The 18,428-nt window shown below is 37.7% G+C and overlaps 1 protein-coding gene across 1 annotated transcript; it reads left to right on the top strand.

The window, feature by feature from the left end:
- The first annotated feature begins 2,210 nt into the window (after nucleotides 1–2,210).
- On the top strand, nucleotides 2,211–12,463 carry zgc:113232 (uncharacterized protein LOC541546 homolog). Its single transcript, XM_060920843.1, has 25 exons — nucleotides 2,211–2,319; nucleotides 3,950–4,003; nucleotides 5,757–5,804; nucleotides 6,189–6,463; nucleotides 6,545–6,598; nucleotides 6,708–6,761; nucleotides 6,868–6,921; nucleotides 7,005–7,058; nucleotides 7,250–7,303; nucleotides 7,640–7,693; nucleotides 7,866–7,919; nucleotides 8,029–8,082; nucleotides 8,176–8,220; nucleotides 8,402–8,455; nucleotides 8,539–8,592; nucleotides 8,764–8,817; nucleotides 9,504–9,575; nucleotides 9,737–9,772; nucleotides 10,050–10,094; nucleotides 10,214–10,246; nucleotides 10,647–10,793; nucleotides 11,181–11,357; nucleotides 11,587–11,677; nucleotides 11,795–11,872; nucleotides 12,043–12,463. Exons 1-25 carry the CDS (start codon nucleotides 2,211–2,213, stop codon nucleotides 12,246–12,248), a joined length of 2,010 nt encoding a protein of 669 aa, XP_060776826.1. The 3' UTR covers nucleotides 12,249–12,463.
- The last annotated feature ends 5,965 nt before the right edge of the window (nucleotides 12,464–18,428 follow it).

The following is an 18,428-nucleotide window of genomic DNA, read 5'->3' as shown; positions in this document are numbered from 1 at the left end:
TACATACAGTCATGTGAAAAAATAAGTATATCCCATGGAAACTAGACTTTTCTCAACATATTTAAACAAGCAAACATTTCACTCTTTTGATACAGTGCCTACAGATAAAGGTGATGTATTTGAACAAAACAGCAAGGAAAATTAGCTTTGAATCATTTATTCAACAAAAATATCAATAAATGTAATATTTTTCTGTAGAGAAAGTAAGCATGCCCTTGGCTTCAGGTGTTTTGCATAATTGTCCACTGGTCTCTGTCAGCTTGTTGAAATTTTTGACCACTTTCATATAAAATTCCTTCGGTTGCAAGATGTTTGAGGGTTTTCTTGCATGTACTGGCCTTTTCAAATCTCACCACAACATTTCAATAGGGTTCAAATCTGGGCTTTGACTAGGCCATTCCATAACCCTCTATTTCTTGTTTTTGAGCTATTCCTTGGTGGATTTGCTCGTATGCTTGGGCTCATTATTTTGTTGAAAGGTCCACCTCCGGTTCAACTTCTGGACAGATGGCCTCATGTTATCTTCAAGCACTTTTTGACATGATTTAGAATTCATAGTTAAATCATTGAATGCAAGCTTCACAGTCTCTGAGGCAGTGAAGCAACCCCAAACCATAACATTTCCATGACCATGCTTCACAGTTGGTATGAGGTTCTTCTCCTAAAAAGCAGTCTTTGGTCTGTGCCACACATTTGATTTGTCTGTCCAGAACATGTTATTCCAAAAGGCCTGGTCTTTTCCTATATGTTCACTGGCAAACTGTAGCCTTGCTTTAATGTTCCTTTTGGACTGAAGAGGCTTTTTCCTGGCACACCTCCCAAATTTATCCAATCTCTTTCTGATTGTAGATGTACACACATTCACACCAATAATTGCAGGAGTTACCTGCCGATCCAGTGATGAAATTTTGGGCTTCTTGTGGAATTCTTTTAACATCAAACGGACTGCTCTTGGGCTGAATTTCTAGTAACAGTCTGACTGAAACTGTTACTACAGTAGAATTAGCAACATCAGTGGACATGGCAAAAAATACATTTTCAGCATATATTCAATGACATTCAGCAATGATATTCAGCATAACTACACTTTTCCTTCTGCATTGTTGCTTATTAATACAAATAACTTCAGCATTAATAAATAATATTAAGAAAACAGTGCATGTATTCACTGAAATTTGTTTAAATGTTAACAAAATATATGTTCATACTGACTGGTCAATCCATGACTAAATACATTATATGGCAAAAAGTATGTGGACACCTGACCATCACACGTCTGTATGTTCATTCCCCAAACTGTTGCCACAAAGTTGGAAGTGCACAATTGTATAGGATGTCTTTATGTGTTATAGCATTATAATTCCTCTTCACTTCAACTGAGAGCCCCAACTCTGTTCCAGCATGACGATGCTCCTATGTGTAAAGTGAGGTCCATGAAGAAATGGTTTGCCAAGTTTAGAGTGGAAGAACTTGAGTTTCCTGTACAGAGCCCCAACTTCAACCCTACTGAACAACCTTGACATGAACTGGAACGATGACCACACTCAAGGCCTCTTCGCCTAACAGCAGTGCCTGACCTCAATAATGCTCTTATGGCTGAATGAGCAAATCCCCACAGCCATGCCCCAAAATGTAGTGGAAAGCCTACCCAAAAAAAAAGCACATACGGGTGTGATGGTCAGGTGTCTGTACAATTTGCAACAAATAATTTACAGCATGTTCGTAAATGTTAATAACTAACTGAACTTGTCTCCAAGTGTACATATTGATACTTGCTTCAGCCTCACTTCTGAATCTTACCAGTTAACAAGTAACATATTAACTAAGGTGTTCATTTTGATTGATGTGATAAGCTTTGGTGTTGGTTTATTGTTTAAAAAATAAATAAAATAGACACTTGTTTAACATTACTCATGATGTGTTTATGATGAAGTTCATGGACTGTTCATGTTAACTAATGTGTTAAATAATGCCAATTAAGGTACCCTTAATGTAAGGCATTACCAAATTACTTATTGCAAAATATAAATGACAAATTAATATGTTCCCAACATCCTTATATATCACTTTTTTCTCATTTTCTGCACCCTTGGTCCACAGCTGTTCAGTATCTTGCCTGGCTTTATGTGTGTTTGGGGAAGGTTCAGGTATTTGTCACCCAGTTGAGGAAAGGATGGATCGTGGAAGAGCCTGGTGAGGGCTTAGCAGCAATGCATGGCTCTTTCAGCACTGCGGGTCCAACGCTGTGCACAAGGTTGGAGAATGCTGTGAAGAAGTCAGACACACACGGAGCTCTGTGTTCTCACACAGCCCAAAACGGTAAGCCTGTGTGAGGGGAGAGAGGCAGGTTTCAGTGAGAATTACACACCAGATTGAATCCAGAGCAGGAAGGCCCATTGGCCATGGGAGGCTCCAGGGTGAAGGTGAGCAGTAAGCTCTTCATATTCAAATAACTGTAAAATTGATGTTATAAATGATTCAAGTGATAGAGTTCTGATTAGTTACTTTCTGAATTAGTTTGAGTTATGAATTTCATCTTCGTCTAGTTTCATGGATGCTACGATCAACATTTAATGATGGGTTTGCTCTGTTCCTTCAAAAAGGTCATCTGCTCACGGGTCATGATAATTTGCAAACAGATTTTGATTGATTTTCCTTTGACACAACACAGGACAAGACTGTCTGAAATATACATATGGCAAGTTTCTGAAATTCTGTTTGTTTTTAAATTTCAAGTAAAGGAAATAAAATAAAAGTAAAATTTTGTTAATGTTTTGTCATAAAGTGCTCATGGAGATTTTATTATTCATTTATATTTCTCGTCTGGGTCACTTAAAGTGGGAGGATTCTGTCAAGTTCTTGTGACTGACTGTTCAATCAGATGATCTTGCCACTATCCCACACTACACCCCTTTCTGCCCCAGAGAGCCTCTGAGTTAGTGAGAGCCATCTATAAGCGCTGCCTGTTATTATACAACTTGTACATCAACTCATGCAACTTATAGTTCTATTAAATTGTTCTTAATTCTCTTGAATGGAAATGGCACAAGGGATGTGACATTTGAATGGCAGGAAAATACTTTTCATTCATTTACACATCTGTCTTTTTAAAATAGTCCATAAAATATAACTTTATGTATTGCAAATATGTCGAGTAGGTTTTTATTGCCATTCTGCATTGAAATGAAAATTCCAATTGGACAGGACTGTGGTGCAAAGTATAGCAGTACAGACTCTACAAATACAGGACAGTGTGAAATGAGTGCAAAATTTGTAATAGCTCAATAATACTCAAGACAGTGCATGCTAACAAGAAAAGACAGCACAACATTACGGATGGAACAAAGACTTTATTATCATTGAAAGAACGTGGTGGTGGGTTTATTTTCCAAAACCAGTTGAAATACTTTATTAAAGCCCAGCTATTAACGTTACACCGAATGTGTTTAATGAGATTGATGTATGTATTTTGTTGCACAATTATGTTTCAAGTTTGCCAAAATATTTGCTGCAATGTGAAATATGTCAAAAAAGCCCAATCATTCTGGTGAAAACAGATAGTGACTTTTACACATTTCTGAACACACAGGGCAGAAAATGCTGTCCATGCAGAAGATAATGCGTACAAACTAAATCCACAGACTGTCTGGTCTGGAATGTTGAAGCAAGATGAGAACTGTTGTGGTTCATTCGGTTAAGAATTTATATCTTAACAACCTAAATAAGATCACACAAAATATGCAGCGTTTTAGTAATGATGTAAATTCAGTATCCAGGTAGAAAAAAACAGCTAGTGTTTTGATACTTGTTAACTGGTAAATAACTGAGTCCCAGTGTCATTTGCTAGTCTTTCTAAAGCATTAGAGCATTTTTATTTTAAAACAAAGTATTAATTATGTCCTAGTTTATGTGTTTTACTATTGGTGTTAGGTGCGGGCTGTGTCTCTAGGCTTTGTGCTCTTGCTGTGTGTGCTGCACTCCAATGCCCAGGAAGATTACTCTGGTAACCATTCAGGTCAGGTTAAAAAGACTCTCAGAAATGTCTAACAAATGTGTGGCAGCCTGGAAAAGCCTGTCAGATGTCACTGTGGCTGGATTCTTTCAAAAAAGACAAAAAAAAAAATTTAAGTAAAATTGGGTATTTCAACTTTTTAAAAAAAAAATTTTTAATCTTGCCTAGACTACCTTTCTACAAAGAATATGTTGGCCAAGGGTCAAGTTTAACAAACATGGTGGTGAAAACAGTCTGCTTAAAGATGTCTAAAACTTTGCTAGTTAAGTGAAGTTCCTCAGTTACATACATATGTGTAGTAGTGAAATGGCCATGAACTAAACCAATTGAGTTTATAATCAGCGGTCAATATTTCTGTAATACTCCTGCACCAAAGTCAGAATGCAATCATTGCATGCAATATTTTCTCGTTTCAACTTTTAGGGTAACCAGATGGGGCTGCACGGTGGTGTAGTGGTTAGCGCAGTCACCTCACAGCAAGAAGGTCCTGGGTTCGAGCCCCGTGGCCAGCGAGGGCCTTTCTGTGTGGAGTTTGCATGTTCTCCCCGTGTCCGCGTGGGTTTCCTCTGGGTGCTCCGGTTTCCCCCACAGTCCAAAGACATGCAGGTTAGGTTAACTGGTGACTCTAAATTGACCGTAGGTGTGAATGTGAGTGTGAATGGTTGTCTGTGTCTATGTGTCAGCCCTGTGATGACCTGGCGACTTGTCCAGGGTGTACCCCGCCTTTCGCCCGTAGTCAGCTGGGATAGGCTCCAGCTTGCCTGCGACCCTGTAGAGCAGGATAAAGCGGCTAGAGATAATGAGATGAGATGGGTAGCCAGATTTTAATACCCAGCCATTGGGGTTGGACAAGCCAGTGCATATTTCGTGCAAACCTATGCCAAATCAAATATGCAGAACAGATCCTCTACGGTGACCTCTAACAGGAGCAGCCAAAAGAAGAAGAAGGGTAGCCAGATTTTTTTTATTTTTTATTTTTGCACTTTACTTGTGATTGAAATGCACACAAAACATATTTCAGTTTTAAAAATCCTGTAGTTTTTCATACATGTGGCCGATGAGTGGTACACACTCATCGACCATTTTATTAGGAATACCCATACACCTGTTTGTTTTATGCAGTTATCTAATCAGCCAATCCCTTGGCAGCAGCACAATGCATAAAATCATGCAGATACAAATCAAGAGTGAATGGGGAAAAATTGTGATCTCTGTGACTTTCACTGTGGCATAGGTGTTGGTGCCAGATGGACTGGTTTGAGTATTTCAGAAACTGCTGACTTCCTGGGGTTTTCACACACAACAGTCTCTAGAGTTTACACAGAATGGTGTGAAAAGCAAAAAACACTGAGTGAGAGACAGTTCTGTAGGTGGAAACAAATGCCTTGTTGATAAGAGAGATCAGAGGAAAATGGTCAGATTGGTTTGAGCTGCCAAGAAGGATACAGTAACTCATAGCAACTCTTTATAACCGTGGTGAGCAGAAAAGCATCTCAGCATGCAACAGCAGAAGACCACATTGGGTTCCACTCCTGCAGCCAAGAACAGGAATCTTAGAATCAAGAACAAGTTCCTATTAAAGTGGCCGGTGAGTGAATATAAACATGTGGCAGGGCTTTCCCAGGCTGCCACACAAACGTCTTTTAAACTGCACAATACAATATGCATTTTGTTTGCACTTGTTTTCATGAAAATTTATCTTCAATATTCATTTTCAGTTATAAAGCATTGTTTAATTAATTAGGTGAAGACCATAATGGATATGGAATAGAGTCTGGAGACCCACAACCTGGTATGATCACGTCATCAATATCGACATTTAAAAAATAATAATAATAATCGCTTAAGGTAAAGCAATATTTTGCACTATTAGCTGATACATAGAGTATTATGATAAATAATGGTAAATACTATTTGCCAAAACTTCCCATATCCATATAGCTTTTACTAATACAGTTATTTTTTTTAAGCTTGTCATAGAATTATATAAAAATTTAACAAGGAGAACCTGCACTGTTATCTATGCCACATATATAGCACATACAGTACAGTAAACGTACCTACTCCGTTTATTTTATTTAATGGTATTTTATCAATGTCAACAACCACAATTAGTCACAACAATCTCTTTTTGAGTCTATCGATGTCTCACAGATTCTTTTTAATGCGTTTCAAGTGGACTACCATCCTGAGACTACACACACCTATGAAGATGAGCAGACAGTGTCTGCATATGACCCCTACAATCCTGCTCCTCCAGGAGTCACCATGATCACAGAGGAGACCTACCCATATGCCAGCACCACCGAGTCATATGACTATGCCAAAGAGGTGACTACTCTGACCACCCAGGTCCCGTATGGAGAGGATGCTGATCTGGGGGAGGAGGGACCCACTGAGTGTGACTGTGAACCAGGCGAGCCTGGGTTTGCTGGCTTTCCTGGTCCCAAGGTATATCAAGAGCCATTTGGCAGGATTTCTGTCAACTATGCTGTTGTTTTGATAAGTTTACTAATATCTCGTTCTAATCAGGGATCCATAGGGCCACAAGGAAAGCAGGGACTCCCTGGTGCTCAAGGCAGGGAGGTAAGAGGTTTAGAGTTTGATCAGAAAATTAAACATTGTGCTCTGGATATCAGTGTTTCCAGAATCTCTCAATACTCTTGTTTAATATTATCTTATGTCATACTGTTAGGGTTACAAAGGAACCAAAGGAGTTCGAGGACGAGGAGGAGATCCAGGCCCTGATGTAAGCTTATATCATCACCTAACATCATATTCATCTCTGGATCATTTGGACACCTCACTATCTGCTCAAATGATCTCTGCACTTCCTGCCTTCTCTCACTCTATAGGGTGATCCTGGACCTGATGGAGAGGATGGTGAATCTGGATTCTCTGGTGCAATGGTGAGTGGAAGATGAATTTAACATATACTGCATGACTCTATCTTGAAGTGTCTCCTATGCATGTTCTATTTCATGTTCTCTAGGGTTTACCTGGGCTTCCTGGAGACCCAGGTGAGAGGGGAGAGCCTGGATTAAAGGTAAATGTTTCTTAAATTTTGACTATTAGTGAATTACTGGTTTTAGAGATTCAATATTAAATAGTTACTATAGAAAGCAAATGTAATATTGTGTTTATACACCTGTGACATGGCTTTGTAATTACATGTTGATGCCTAATTGCTTGTTATGCTATAAGTAATTTTCAATACTGAGGGTATCTGTTTTGTAGGGTGATATTGGGATGGAAGGTCCTCATGGAGGTGTTGGACCTCCAGGAGAGAGAGTACGTAAACAGACTTTTGCTTGGTTACAGAATGCTTAGCAAGTCTCATAGAGAATGTGTGTCAACCAACTTTGTTTATTCTCCTCATACTATTGCTCATTCCTTATCAGCATGAGCCTGAACCATAACAGCACCACTAGCATCTTGGTCTAGGTTTCCACTGGTGAAGCAAGCATGATGTTGAAGGTCTTGTTTAAAAAAAGAGAGAGAGAGAGAGAGAAAGTGCTGCATCCAACACAAACAATATGACTGAAATCTGGATTGACAACCATCGATTTATCATGTAGTCGTGTGTGTCCTACAAGCAAAACTTAGTTCTTTTTTCTTTGGTAACAGGGCCCAGCCGGTCCAATTGGCCTACCAGGAACTGTGGGTCATGAAGGTATTAAGGTAAACCAGTCTCACATTTAAAGACATGCTTTTTCAATCTATAAAGCTATAAAGACTATGTTAGAATGATGTTATGCATAACGTTACATCCTCATACAGCCACATAGTGAACCTCACAAACTGAATCAGAATTGTTCATGAGGAATGATGAACTATTTCAAACTGTTTTTAGGGATCAAATGGAAAACCTGGGAAGCAGGGGCCTCAGGGACGACAAGGACCAAAGGTAAGTGCACAGAGAAAAAAACCACAGTTTTACACACAATCATATAACATGGTAGGCTGCTTTCAGACTTTATTATTTAAGATAAATAATATCTGTCTCTTGCTCACAGGGTCAGAGTGGAGCACCTGGTTTTCCTGGGGATGTTGGGGAACAGGGTTACACCGTGAGATTCATGTCTTTTTTGTAATCTCCTCACCCTTACCTAAAAGCAACTTATTTCTGATACAAAGCTTTTCCTGTTATGTGTATTTTGCAGGGTTATCCAGGAATATCAGGAGACAGGGGACTGCCAGGGCTAAAGGTGAGTCTCAGTCATGAAAATAAAGAGCTTCTGTCAAGATGGCCTAATGAATTGACTTACAAATTACTACATTCACTTATTGCAATAATGTTCACATCAGAAATCTTAAATGGAAATCAACAATCTGATTAATTTTTCTTATTATTATTAGTCATTACATTTGCATTTTCTTCCTGATCAGGGTGATGAAGGAATTAGTGGCTTTCCAGGAAGTGATGGAGAGTCTGGAGAGGATGTAAGGCTCAGCTTGCTACGTCTGGAAATTCTATCATTCAGCACATATACAGTATGTAGCTGCTATGATTTCTTTTATCACAGGGTCCAATAGGAGTTCCAGGAATTGAAGGGCCACCAGGGTCAATTGGACCAAAGGTAAAATGCAAGCATTAAATTTTAAAATGCAAATTTTTAAATTGACCTCTGACTATCTGATTACTGTGAAATGTTTTAGGCAGTTATCAGAACCTGTGCTCAGGAGAAAGATTTTGTTCAATATAAGACATTAAGCAGAAATGATTCATTTCTCTACCATTCTTCCCTCAGGGTTTGAAAGGGGAACGTGGACCGAGGGGACGTCCCGGGAGAGTGGGGGCTGAAGTAGGTGATTCATCCTGTATTCAAAACAGAATATACAAGAATTTTAAAGGAAATTATGATATTTGTTATAAATACTGTAATTTTCTTAATATTTATTTCAATGTGTCAGTATTTGCCTAAAATTTGTCATATTGCTGACAATAATTTGCCAATAATTTTAGTGTAATAGAAACTAGAAAAACAGAAGTTTGGTATTTTAGGCAGAATTGAAAAACATGTTATTCATGTGTGACTATGTGGGTGGATTGGTGCGATGTGTCATACGGTATCAGACACCAGACACGGCACCCTTGGTACTCTCCCTTCCAAGAATAGTGCAAGGGGATTTACAGTGGAAGTGAAAGTGTTACTGAAAATGAAACTACTAGTAGTCTGTGTTTTTATATGCCATCATATTTTCGTCTGTTCTGGCATGACATTTGCCTCATGTATATATAATAGAGAGAATAGGGTGCATGTTAAATTTATGATTAAGTCTTTTTTAAATCTGCTTTTAAGCCTCCATTATAAGTAATTCATAGAATATTTGATGTAAGTATATTACAAACAGCAAAAAGTTAGGATGAAGTGTGACACTAAAACCTGATTTATTATATAGTTTATGATTTTTACAGTGAGTAAACATAAATTCTCATATTATATGTGTTTTATTTATTTATTTATTTATTAACTGTGATATGCCTCAGGGCCCACAAGGGGAAACCGGCAATTCAGGGATTCCAGGAAAGCCAGGTCCCAAAGGCCTGAAAGGTCCAGCTGTAAGGATCTTGCCCGACATGTCTTAAAGAAATAACCAATTAATTGAATATAAATTACTCTGTTTTAACATTTCATCCAAAAGAGTAAGATAATATACCCTTTCAAATACCTTCATCTAGGTTTTTATATTAACCTAACTGTCAGAGTCTCTACTTTACAGGGTCCCAAAGGGGAAACCGGATCTGATGGCATTAAGGTAACATACTGTAAATGCTCAGAGGGACATTAGATTTTCTTCAATCTATATGAACTTTTGGAATACAGATCCATAGTATGTACAGTCATGGATTGTAAGTCTACTGGCCACCTAATAAATACTCACTTCCTCTTTATGAGAAGAAGTGGTCATGATTGTGTGACGAGCATGAGACATTTTAAAACTATATTAATATCATATGATATCAAATGGCATTATGCCTATGTTTTTAATCATCAATGTTGTAATGTATTTGTTTTGGTTTGGTTTTCTGTAGGGTGACATAGGAAGAAAAGGCCTGAAGGGTGTTAAGGGAGAAAAGGTGAACAAGATGACATTTGATTTTATCTGTTTAGATTTGCATTGTTTCTCTTCTTGTTTCCATGACACATGCAGGAGATTTTTTTAACCAGTACTTCCTTTCTCAACATTTCCACACAGGGAAGTTCAGGTTCTCATGGTGACAAAGGGCAGGTTTGTTCTTTAAGCACTGTATAATGTGGTTTATTCATATTGCATGGCTTTTTTCTAAATCATTAGATTTACAGTAGATCATTTTACTCTTTATTATATATTTATATTTACAATAGGCCTGTTAACTTCAACATCCACTGCACTGTTATGCTAATTTGCACCTCTGATTAGATGCCAACTGCTTTTCATTGTTTAAGTACTGATACTTGTCCAATGACAATAACGTTTAATCTAATCTCATTTTTTAAATGAGAAAAGTTAAAGAAGAATTCAGCAGTGAGTTCATTTTCATTATCTGGCTCTGAATTTACTTCCCATAGAAGCTTTCAACAAAAACCACACACACCTAAATTAGATCATTTTCCTGTTACTATGAGTTATGCATTGTGCATTTGTGCAGCAAGGACAGAAAGGCTATCCTGGACCTGTTGGACCCGTTGGTCATGTTGGACCTCCAGGTGTCCCCGGCCCCAGAGGTGACATTGGTCCTGCTGGAGACATGGGTATGAAAGGACACAGTGGACCTAAAGGAAAGCTGGGTGAACCTGTATGTACCACAAATTTACCTCATCTGTTTCCAAAGCTTCATATATGTAAAAGCATGTAAAATCTCCAAGCGCATTATTACACTAAATTAAATCCAACAAAATGCATCTCAAGTTATTAAACACAAAATATACCATTAATCTGGCTTTGGCAGCTCACATGCTAGATAAAGAATGACAGATGTCAACAGTGATTCAATTCTGGTTTCAATTGTATTTTATTTTTAACACTAGATATTGACACAATACAGCTTTACAGAAATCTGAATGTAAATCTGAATTCAGTGAGCAAGATAGAAATGAAAAACATAAGGAAAAACCTCCTGAGATGATATGTACACAAACATTGAATAAATGCCTTAAGTTATGTTACCTTATGCACTTTACAGGGCCCTAGTTTGACAGATGAGCAAGTTCTCCAGCTGTGTCAAGGTGTGATCACTGCTCAGATCTCCCAGTATGCCTCCTCTATTCGAGCTAAATGTTCACAAGGCTGTCCTATCAACAACCGCACCTTAATTGGACCACCAGGACCCAAAGGGCCTCCTGGGAATCCAGGCAAAACTGTGAGTCCCTAAACACACCTAAGTTGACAGTTATGAAGGACATTGCCAGTCTGTGTGTTTTGGAAAGATTTGCTTTGGCCTAGGTATATTTTTAAAAAGTTGCAACTTATTGCTATGTCAGATTTACAAATTGTTATTTTATATCTGTCATAGATTTCACTGAAAATTTCTATTTTGTGTGTGTGTGTTCATGCTATTTGTGTTCTTTTTTCGGGTATGATTTGTTCAGGGCAAAGCTGGCAAACCTGGAGCGAAAGGAGCCAGAGGGCCTCAAGGAGTAACAGGTGTAGAAGGACAGAAAGGAGCACAGGGTGAAAGAGGTACAGCACGCAATTATTGATCTACAAAAGAATGATAAATGCAATGACCAGCTGAGAAAAAAGTAGCTCCTTAAGTCCAAAATATATTTTTTTAAAATCTCAATTTCACCGTTAAAGGAAGAAAGGGTCAAAAAGGGCAGAAAGGTGATCCCGGCCAAGGACTTCCTGGGCAAGATGGTCACCAGGGCCTCAGAGGTAAAATGCACCTTAATGCTGTTAGCACTTGAAACAGCATTTAAATATCCATATAGACCTTTCCTCAGGTAGCATGAGTCCCCAATACATCATTCTAAACAACAAGACACCATAGTGGAGCTTTAACACTATTTAAGCTGATCTCAACAAATTTCACTCACTTCCCTTAGGTCTTCCAGGTCATCCAGGAGTGCCTAGGAATGGACTTGAGGGACCTCAAGGACCTCGTGGGTTCCCAGGTCCTGTGGGTCAGCCAGGGATGGCTGGTAGTCCAGGTGTACCAGGAGTGTGTGAGGCGCGGGATTGTAGCATTCATGCACCTGTTGTGCACAAAGAGCAAGGACTAATAAAGGGCCCTCACAGTTCTGAGATTTAAGTACAAACGAGGATCCGTAGCATTCGGCTTGCTCCACAAGAATAATGTAACCAAGCAGCTGTCAAGTGCACATTTTGAAAGACATAACGGGAGAGAAAAAGCTGAGCCAAACCACCCTGAGAACTTTATCATTGTCATTTTAACAATCTGACTCTGCATTTTCTCAGAAGAAAAGACACACGACTGAATAAATGTATTGATGTGTATAAACTCAAAAGGATAAAAATACCTTGTGCCTTATTAAGTGGGGGCTCAAACTGATTATGTTTTCAATATCAGAGATAAAGAAAACCTGTAAATAATATTGTAATACATCTTATGTACATGTATTGTTTTCCTAAATATCTTTATTCAAGATAAACGTGTGATTTTTTTCAAAATTTAGTCCTGATTTATTTAGTAACCATGTGAATGTGAGAAACAAGTGTTGCCAGGCAAAACAAACCTCACCTGGTAGCACTTATGATGAATATGAAGGAAGATATTGCGAAAAAAATAGGTACCCTATGGGTACATGTGGCTACTGCTTATAAATAAAATAGTTTTCTGATGCCATGTCCATACAGTAAATATAGTATATATATTTACTCTATGAGTCAGTAGCCACAAAAATGAAGCGTAATCCAAAAATGAACACTTTAAAAATCACAGAAGTAAAATATACCAAGTGTCTGCACTTTATATTATTCTACTCTTACCTCTTACAGTTTTCGAAATGGAAACCTCCGAACCAAGGCTGACATACACACGCTGTCGCCATGACCCAAACTCTTATTTCCTGAAAATGGCCCGGCGCTAGAGCTCAGTGGAACGCACTTTCCCTCTGATTGCTACATTCTTACAGCACAATGACATAGTGGCTAGCGCCTCTATATGAGGCAGTAGCCACAACAAAAATTATTTTGACCTTTTTGGTGACCTTGACCGGATGACCCTCAAAATGTTGGAGGTTCTATTTGAGACCAATGCCCATCTATCCTGAAAGTTTCATGAAGATTGATCCAGCCTTTTTCCCGTAATATTGTTCACAAAAAAACAAAGAAACCCGACCAAAAACAATACCTCACCCCCAGGTGGACTCCGTCCCAGGCGAGGTAACAAAAAGACTAAACAGTCAACATCAACAAAAGAACAAAGTAAGGTAAGATTTACTTTAACTTTTAAATTATTTTTATTTGATTTAATTTTGTATAATTAGAATGTTTTATATATATTTCAGTTACATGAATGTACAAGTGACTGTAGGAAGAAATAATTTAATCGCATACAAATTGATTATGACACTGAAATTAATGCATGTTATTGTTGTAATTACTTGTTTACTGCTATAGTGAAATATACAGTTAGTTACATGCAATCAGTAGTGGAAGAAACATTCACACATAGTAAAATGTTTCCAAATGTTCTGGATACAAAGTTTCTATTTACAAAATGCTTTGAAAATTATTCAAAAAATGAATGTAAACTAAAACGTGGTTTTATTAAACAATTTTTTTTCTTTCCCACATTTTTTTTTTTTCATTTTTCTGAAGCACCTAAGGGTGGCACGGTGGTGTAGTGGTTAGCACTGTCGCCTCACAGCAAGAAGGTCCTGGGTTTGAGCCCAGTGGCTGACGGGGCCTTTCTGTGTGGAGTTTGCATGTTCTCCCCGTGTCAGTGTGGGTTTCCTCCGGATGCTCCGGTTTCCCCCACAGTCCAAAGACATGCAGGTTAGGTTAATTGGTGGCTCTAAATTGACTGTAGGTTGTTTGTCTCTGTGTGTCAGCCCTGCGATGACCTTGTGAGTTGTCCAGGGTGTACCCCACCTCTCACCCAGAGTCAGCTGGGATAGGCTCCAGCTTGCCTGCTACCCTGCACAGGATAAGCAGCTACAGATAATGGATGGATGGATGGATGGATGGATGGATGGAGGGAGGGAGGGAGGGAGGGAGGGAGTACGGAGTACCTGTGATACAACAGCTACCAACTGTGAAAGGTAACAGCTAACACTCTTCCAAAACACACCAAACAATCACATCTGTTCAAACTACTGCTTGTTCTTCACCATAGCGGATCATAACCTATGGGAAGAAAACGCTATATGCCATTTTCCATCATGATTTACAGGGGAGAGAGTGTAGGGACAGAGAGTACTCCCATCCCTCTCACCAAGCAAACATAGCCAATTTTATTCTTTTAGATTTCTGGCAATGAATGGTGTGGTATTCAAACACAGGTCTCCCTCTCGGGAGCGCCATAGAACCACATGTAATCTTTTGTCCCTTTGTAACATTACACATGGGGACATCACAGAGTCACATTACAGCATTAGAATGAAAAACAGAATTGAATTTAAATGTCTAATTAAAAATAAAAAAACACAATATATTAAACAAAATTCAAATATAAAAAACAGCAGCTTTTACTTCTATTATTTTATCCATATATTTGTATTATATTTTAATTTATAATTATACATTTTTGCAGTAAAAAATTATGGTTGAAACTCTGACAATAAAAAATACAATAAAATGATCTATAAAGCTAATTTGGTCCAGTGTTTCTGCTCCTACAATGCTGACATTTTAAGTGGATGGAGAATCCTGCACATATCAAAAGCAGGAGGATGAGACAAGCATAGATACCTAATGAAGAGACACAAGAGCCAATTAGGTGACCAAGTATAAGCACTTAGGTCATGTTAAAATTTCCACAAAAGAAATATTTATTTTTGCATCAATTAAAATGGTCAGATTTGTGTAATTTTCTATATTTTGCAAGATATCAAAACATAAACTCTTGATGTATTCATATTTTATTGTACATTACCATAGTGTTCTGTTTCCATGATATCCTGTAGTGGTAAAGGGTTGTTCTGAACACCTAAAGAAGAAGAAGAGAATAATCAATGAAATCAGCCTTGTTTCTGCTTCTGCTTCAATTATAATTTAATCATAAATATGGTAAAATGATCAGAAAAATATACTTACCCAGAAAATATATTCGATGTTCAGTCACATGTCCCTGCAAAAATTAAGTAAAAAAATTGAAGCATACAATTCATAAAATGGTAACAAAAATTGCCATGACCATCAGAGACAAGTGTGGACTTACCTGAAAACATATAATAGTCAGAGTGGCATTGACACAACTACCGATGGTAATTTCACCAGCAGTCATGTAAATGCATGGGTCATGGCACTCAGCAGTACCATTCATAAAGTGTCCTATGGTCTGAGGAAAATATAACATCACATTAGGTATGGTTTTCATCAACTGGTTGAAAATTATTTGTCTCTAATTCGTCAGTGATTTTTTTAAATACACAATAATTGAAATTATAATACTTCTGCCTTACTACAGATTTAACAGTCCAGCTTTGTTCACAATCTGTGGCTCTTCTTGCATGTTCTGACTTTAGAATTTGCGATGCCTCTTGACAGAAATACGTCTCAGTGCTTTCCACCACTGATGCAGATACCACTACAGAGAAATAAATGGAAAACATACAATATTTCACCATCCAGTGACATCATAGGATTTCGCTACTATCATAATGTAGTTATTATCGTAGTGTGTGCCAATGTTTAGACCACTAGACAGCCAATTTAAGCTTTCTGAGTTCATTTTATATATATATATATATATATATATATATATATATATATATATATATATATATATGCGCCCTGCGATGACCTGGCGACTTGTCCAGGGTGTACCCCGCCTCTCGCCCATAGTCAGTTGGGATGGGCTCCAGCTTGCCTGCAACCCTGTAGAACAGGATAAGCAGCTACAGATTATATATATATATATATATATATATATATATATATATATATATATATATATATATATATATATATATACACACACACACACACACAGTCCCCTCCAAAAGTATTGGAATGGCAAGGTCAATTCCTTTGTTTTTGTTTTTTTTTGTACACTGAAGACATTTCGGTTTCAGATCAAAAGATGAATATGAGACAAAAGTTCAGAATTCCAGCTTTTATTTCATGGTATTTACATCTAGATGTGTTAAACAACTCAGGACAGAGCACCTTTTCTTTGAACCCACCCACTTTTCAAGTGAGCAAAAGTATTGGAACAGACATTATTAAATTAACTTAAAGTGAATAACATTTAATATTTGGTGGCATAACCCTTACTTGCAATAACTGCATTGAGCCTGCGACCCATTGACTTCAACAGGCTGTTGCATTCTTCATTTGAAATGCTGTTCCAGGCCTTTACTGCAGCCTCTTTCAGTTGTTGTTTGTTTCTGGGGGTTTCTCCCTTCAGTCTCCTCTTCAGGAGGTAAAATGCATGCTCTATTGGGTTAAGGTCCGGTGATTGACTTGGCCAGTCCAAGACCTTCCACTTTTTCCCCCTGATGAAGTCCTTTGTTGTGTTGGCAGTGTGTTTTGGGTCATTGTCTTGTTGCATGATGAAGCTTCTCCCAATTAGTTTGGATGCATTTTTCTGTAAATTGCCAGACAAAATGGTTTTGTAGACTTCAGAATTCATTCTGCTGCTACCATCATGAGTTACATCATCAATAAAGACTAGTGAGCCCGTTCTAGCCTTCTGATTCTTTTTGCTGATGAGTGGTTTGCATCTTGTGGTATGGCCTCTATATTTCTTCTCTCGAAGTCTTCTTCGAACAGTGGATTGTGATACCTTCACCCCTGCCCTGTGGAGTTTGGCAGTGATGTCACTGACTGTTGTCTTTGGGTGTTTCTTCACAGCTCTCACAATGTTTCTGTCATCAACTGCTGTTGTTACCCTTGGCCGACCTGTTCGATGTTTGTTGCTCAGTACACCAGTAGTTTCTTTCTTTTTCAGTACATTCCAAATTGTTGTACTAGCTATGCCCAATGTTTGTGCAATAGCTCTGATCGATTTTCCCTGTTCTCTCAGCTTCAAAATGGTTTACTTTTCTCCCATTGACAGCTCTCTGGTCTTCGTGTTTGCTTAGCAGCAAATACAGTTTTCACAGGTGAAACCCAAAGCCAAAAACAAGAACTATTTAAAGTTTCAGCAATCAATTTAAAAGGCAACACCTGAGCAACTAGAAACACCCATCAGTCACATGTTCCAATACTTTTGCTCACTTGAAAAGTGGGTGGGTTCAAAGAAAAGGTGCTCTGTCCTGAGTTGTTTAACACATCTAGATGTAAATACCATGAAATAAAAGCTGGAATTCTGAACTTTTGTCTCATATTCATCTTTTGATCTGAAACCCAAATGTCTTCAGTGTACAAAAAAAACAAAGGAATTGACCTTGCAGTTCCAATACTTTTGGAGGGGACTGTGTGTGTGTATATATATATATATATATATATATATATATATATATATATATATATATATATATATATATATATATAAAATAACAAGTTCAATTTATATAGCGCCTTTCACAAACCCAAGGACGCTTTACACAGGAGTTACCAAAAAAAAAGGCCACACTAGGAAGACTAGTGTGAGGTAAAGAGGAAAGTTTTCAAGTTTTCATATATATATATATATATATATATATATATATATATATATATATATGCCAATATTTGAAGTCATACAGCCTAATTATATGAAGAAAGGTGTACAAAAATACTTATAAAGTGAGTTCCAACTCCTTGTTTTATAGCAAATGAAGCACTTTCTTTTTTAATCATTTTTTAAATTTCTCTCCTGTTTTCTCCCTAATTTAGTGATCTCTGGACACAATCGCTTTTTGCGCCACTCAGGAGTTTCTCAAAAGTTTTTAATCTTTTCTCCATTTGTAACCAGATAGTAAAAAACACCATAAAGTATAAACTGTCATTAAAATAAATTTGTAAATGTATTAGAGTTTACAGAGAAACAGTTACTTATAATTAATTTTAAATTCCCCATTTACTGGGCTCTGACTTTAGAACTTGTAATCCCTTTTGACAGGGATACTTCTCAGTGGTTTCACACTATTTCACCATCCAATGTCATCATAGGATTTTGCCACTATCATAATGATACCAGGGGCATAGCTAGGATTTTTCAAAGGGAGGGGTCACACACTGACTGGCAGCCTGAGTACATTATGTAACAAAAAATAATTACCATTGCTAGTTTTAGGTAGCTTAGAAACTGGCTCTTTCATTATTTCTTGATGTTGTGTTCTAGAAACGGCACACTAAAACTTAGCTTCAAAGCCACAAA

The sequence above is a fragment of the Neoarius graeffei genome, chromosome 5 (genome assembly GCF_027579695.1).
Source record: "Neoarius graeffei isolate fNeoGra1 chromosome 5, fNeoGra1.pri, whole genome shotgun sequence".
NCBI lineage: Eukaryota > Metazoa > Chordata > Actinopteri > Siluriformes > Ariidae > Neoarius > Neoarius graeffei.
This window is presented reverse-complemented; position numbering and strand designations above follow the sequence as displayed.